The 4,980-nt window shown below is 46.3% G+C and overlaps 1 protein-coding gene across 1 annotated transcript; it reads right to left on the bottom strand.

Moving 5' to 3' along the window:
* Positions 1-801: 801 nt before the first annotated feature.
* Positions 802-4,057, bottom strand: LOC105567629 (serine--tRNA ligase, cytoplasmic). The gene is made up of 6 exons (XM_012022630.1): positions 3,955-4,057; positions 3,332-3,855; positions 2,959-3,243; positions 2,659-2,880; positions 2,049-2,305; positions 802-1,966 (listed from the first exon to the last, which is right to left on the bottom strand). Exons 2-6 carry the CDS (start codon positions 3,791-3,793, stop codon positions 1,711-1,713), a joined length of 1,482 nt encoding a protein of 493 aa, XP_011878020.1. The 5' UTR covers positions 3,794-3,855; positions 3,955-4,057; the 3' UTR covers positions 802-1,710.
* Between the last annotated feature and the right edge of the window lie 923 nt (positions 4,058-4,980).

Raw genomic sequence — 4,980 nt, 5'->3', positions numbered from 1 at the left:
TTACACTTGTGTACTACCGTAACGATGTTCGTTTGCCGATTTTACCATTGTGCCTGTATCAATATCTCGGGACTCGCGAGTCATCGGTTATCAACGTGTTGCGAGCTGAATGCGAGCCGAGCGCGTTTTGCGGATGTATGAGCCGATGGAGATTGGCAGATTTTAACACTGACGCCCTTAAAAAACGAGTACCAGTTGTTGGACCAAATTGCCGGGTACAGAAACACGCATACACACGGCCGTTTCGACTTAGGAGTGCGTTTTACTTTTTCTAAGGAGCGACTGAGGGATGAGAGCAAGAACGTGAGATGAGAAAGGAATTATTCGCACGGCATCTTTACGTTACCGGAACATCCCCCGATCACGCAAAAGCCAACGTTTCCGTCTGCAATTGTACATACATTGACGTTAAAATTATTGTGTGCGCGCGCGCGCCTCCTTTCTTTCGGTTGACGCGAGTTTGTGATCTTCGGTGTAAGCTTGGAAATGTTTGAAAGCTCTCTCGACGCCGTCGTTTTCTGTCGAGAGATTCGTCGCGCGTCGCACGGCGGCTGCTCCGGTCGATCGTACAATATCACACCGTCGGTCTTTCCGCTGAACATTTCCATATCTCGCATCCTGCAATTTCATCCAAGTTGAGTTACTCTGCTCAGTAATATGAATCTAGTAGTGCTACAACCGCGGGTAACAATAGTAATAACAACAATGTGAAATCCAACATTATTTCGGCGAGGCACGTTGCTGCGAATGATTGACGATTTACTGTATGTGAAGTGTATTATATGAAAATTTACTCTCGTAACAATGTAAAGTCTATATTTTATTATAGGATGGAAAGAGCAGTACAGTGGATTATCTTATGCCTGGCCAAAGTATTATTATACCGACATTAGCATACGTAACGATCTGTTTTACGAATGGAGATCGGCACACATGCGCTCTTCTTCCGATAAATATAATCGTCGCGGGGAGACCGTAGCTCGTTGACGAAGCGCCGTAGAAAAATAGGGTTTTCAATTCTTTTTTTTTTTCGTTTCACACCTACACTGAAGTGCATTGTTCTGGGGGAGACATTTTAATGGCCTCTTGTGTGTATATTAGTATTAACGATACCGATAATTGTAAAAATAAACAGGAAGGAAACGGAAAGATTCTTAGCACATTACGGAGATATTACGAGTTTTCAGGAAGCAGATAAATATGGAATATTATATACTGAAAAATATTCTTCATCAAATGTATATTACAAAATCATATATATTATATACCGATGTCTGATTATAAAAATATTGAACAAGTGTTATCAAATAAAATGTTGTAATCTGTGTTGACAATCGTCGATTGTTCTAAGCTTGACACGATCGTTGAACGGATACATGCCTTCTTGAGTAATAAAGGTAATAAATCTCGATATTTGGGGATGTCACGTGTGATTTTTGTCTCTGAATGTAAAACCGGCCAGAGGAAATCTTTTCTCGCGAGGCGAAGTTTTTAACTCGCGAGACAAGGAAACAGGTATATTGTTGTGAAACACGTTGTCGGTATTGAGAAGCCGAAAATACACTAGTGTATATATTTTCCTAAATATCTATTACAGCACACAGCTCCGCATTAGATCGTAATGGAATATTAAAAAAAATGCAATTTCAAAATGCAATAAATAAGATCCATAGTCCATTCGCTTCGTTACCGTGTTCACGTAACGACTTGCTACTTCGACATGTTTTCTTTTTGCTTTTTCTGCTTCTTTGTTTCGATCTCGTCGATCGGCGCAGCTTTCACAAACGGAATCTCAGCTTCGTATTCGGAAGGCATGTAATCCGCCAGGACTTTCGGCACTTTGATGCCAGTTTCTGTTTGATGCACTTCCAGAATTGCGCAAATTACGCGCGTCACTGCGCACATCGTCGCGTTCAGCATGTGAACGTAGTCCGTCGTGGTGTTCATTTTCTTCGTTTGACCGTACCTGCAAATTAAACGAATTTCACAAGACCCTTGCGGTAAGTTTTATACAAAAAGCAATATCTATATTCATCCAATCCACCGACCTGACTAGCAATCTTCTTGCTTGATAATCCAAGCAATTGCTACACGATACGAGCTCGCGAAATGCACCCGAGCCGGGAAACCAGGCCTCCAAGTCCAACTTCTTGGAAGCTGCATGATTCAGTGCACCGGATACAATATTAACTATACGATAAGGAATGTCCAGGGCCTGATAAAATTCTTCCGCATTGGAAATCATTTCTTCCATCATCTCCCAGGACTTGTTGTCATGCGGCGAGGTAAGACAGAATTGCTCCACCTATAAGATAATACATACATCACATACATATATTAAACTGTACTGTTGAATCATTATTGTTCGAGTTGGTAAATTGGCAACTTTTATTTGGGCTACGCTGCGTGGCTCGTTGGAGCGACTCATCTTAATCGAATTCTTAAATTCGTAAGCTGCACAAGCTAAGGGTAAGGAGCTCTAACTAAAATCTGGACCGTCCTAATTAAGGGTCGCGCATGTGGCTAACCAGATATTACGTGAAACACTTGTTATTGCAAGTATTCAAAGAGGAAGAATCTTTAGAACAAATCAAGGCTCACCCAGGATTGCAGGGATAATATTGATCGATAATACTGATCTCACGTAACTACACATACCTTTTCGAACTGATGCACCCTAAAAATACCCCTGGTGTCTCGTCCATGAGAGCCAACTTCTTGCCTAAAGCACGTAGAGATTCCGGCATATTTTATCGGGAGAGCGCCTTCGGCTATCCACTCGCCCCTGTGAAAAGCTGCTATCGGCTGCTCGGAGGTAGCGATGAGATATTTCTCCTCCGTCTCTTTGTCCTCGTTACGTTCGGTACCTTTGCCAACCACCTGACGTGTAATAGAACATGGTAATTATAAGTAAATTAATTTTATATTAACTCTCTTGAAGTGTTACCTCTCACATACCTTGTACAGTTCCTCGTCGAATTGAGAAAGCTGCGCCACTTCCTGCATCGCGTCTTTCCGCATGGTAAATGGAGTGTACAGAGGCTTGTAGCCTTTCTTAAACAACTTCCTCAGTGCCAATTGCATCAGGGCTTGTTGAAGAAACACCGCTGGTCCAGTGAGGAAATAGCCACGTCCGCCGGACACGCTTGTCCCACGTTCTCCGTCCATTCCGTCGATCATGTGGATCAGGTCTACATGAGAGTACTTTTTCCTCTCGACGCAGTCTCCCCAAGTTCTCTCCACCTAAGGCAACAAAACATTGGCAACCGAACGTTAAATAATGGGCACTGAGAACGGGCGATGGTATCTCATACAAGTCGTACGAGCGTACCTTGTTCTCTTCTTCGTCGTCGCTGACGGGCACAGATTCGTGCAAATGATTGCCCACCTCCCTGAGCGCATTGTTCCTCTCCGACTCGGTAGTCTTCAGATTCTCATCATTCTTTTGTATAGCCTCGTCAATGAGGGCACGTATTCTTTTGATCTGCATCACCGTCAACGCTTTCAGGTGCTCGGAGGCCAGGTTGTCCAGGTCGTCGGCGATGGCTTGGGGCACAGTGTCGGCGTGGCCGAGCGGCTCCTTCTTCTTCATCTTCTCGCCGATCTCCTTGCTGCACATGTTCTTCAGCTTATTGAAATTGTCGGCGCGATGGCGCAATTGCCGCCAGTGCTTGTCCTTCTCGATCACGGTATCCACCAGCTGCACGTCCTTGAAACGCTTCGTCTGGTTCTCCCGCACCTTCTCCGGGTCGAAGCCCTTGTCCTCGCGGAAGAGGTCCAAGTCTAGTACCATAGTTTCTATTCAACGCTCGACGGGGAATATACTTCGCCGCATACACGTGGCACCCGAGCCAGCTGCAACAAAGCCGATAGATTTAGCAGCCCCGGCGACGATGCTACATCAAGATATGCACTCTCTCTTTATTTAGCTTCGATATATTTACGTGCTTTTACCTGTTCGAGCGATCAGACTGTCAAGTACTATCGGCTGTCACGACTCGGTCTGACGAAATATCTTCTGTGATTAGATGGCTTTCGAGTCCATGGTCCTTGGTAGATCTTGATACGGCCGTCGCACCTGACTCCGGAATTATTGTAAATGCAAGTAGCTCCCTCTTGACGGAAAACGTTTAAGAGCCACCGCTTCCCCAACCGGTAAAAGTCTAGACGCATCAGCGGGTCGAATTACGAATAAATAATTGCGGACTCTTCAAAGAAATTCCCGGCTTTATTTTATTCGACAAGCATTTTGTACTCTCTAATGTAATTCGTCAACGTCATTTATCGGGAGAGTTTAGTAAGGCTCTTATTACTCGTGGAAATACTACGCGAGTCGAGTCAGCGACGCGACTTGACTCTATATCACTTCGATATCGCCCTCGCGATGCAAGTGTCTCAAATAAACGCACACTTAAATTCACACGCCAGTTGAGGAACAATCGACAAACTCGCGGCTTTCCTCTGTTCAAGTTACATCGGAGGAATAGCGAGCGCGAGCGGTAGACGGCGATTCGACGGTTCGCCTCCCGTGTCTCGCGAGTGCACGCTCCGAGAAACGAAGACGACGTCAGTGACGCGATCGCGCGCATCGTCCCGTGCGCGCGGCAGTTCGAATGACGATGCGACGCGCGTTTGAATTCGGCGCGGCTCGCCGCTTGTTTGTCTCGAGCCGCCGCGCCGCAGTGACGTCACTTGTTTTCCTCGAGCCGCCGCGGCCGCTGCGCGCCGAGGTCACAGAACGTTCCGTGGGCCGCACTATCGTTCGAGCCGCCGGCACGTACGCCACGGGACGACGCGCGCGAACATTCCTCGCTCAATTAATTCGACGCCACGATCACGCGAGCGTGCGCTTGGAGATACGGGAGGCGGACCGTCGAATTGCCGTCTACTAACCCCGTTCGGGCTCGCTATACCTTCGGTGTAACTTGAGCGGAGGAAAGCCGCGAGTGTGTCGAGTGTTCATCAATAAAAAGCAGGTGA

Source organism: Vollenhovia emeryi, unplaced genomic scaffold (assembly GCF_000949405.1).
Source record: "Vollenhovia emeryi isolate VEMERY1.0 unplaced genomic scaffold, V.emery_V1.0 DF939136.1, whole genome shotgun sequence".
NCBI classification, from domain to species: domain Eukaryota; kingdom Metazoa; phylum Arthropoda; class Insecta; order Hymenoptera; family Formicidae; genus Vollenhovia; species Vollenhovia emeryi.
The sequence above is the reverse complement of the archived record's forward strand: the minus strand, read 5'-3'. Positions and strand labels throughout refer to the sequence as shown.

Coding starts and splice junctions, on each gene's coding strand:
- LOC105567629 (XM_012022630.1), bottom strand. CDS start 3,793: ATGGTACTAGACTTGGACCTCTTCCGCGAGGACAAGGGCTTCGACCCG. Junction 3,244..3,331: donor ACGACGAAGAAGAGAACAAG/GTACGCTCGTAC, acceptor TTGTTGCCTTAG/GTGGAGAGAACTTGGGGAGA. Junction 2,306..2,658: donor GGGTGCATCAGTTCGAAAAG/GTATGTGTAGTT, acceptor ATTATCTTATAG/GTGGAGCAATTCTGTCTTAC.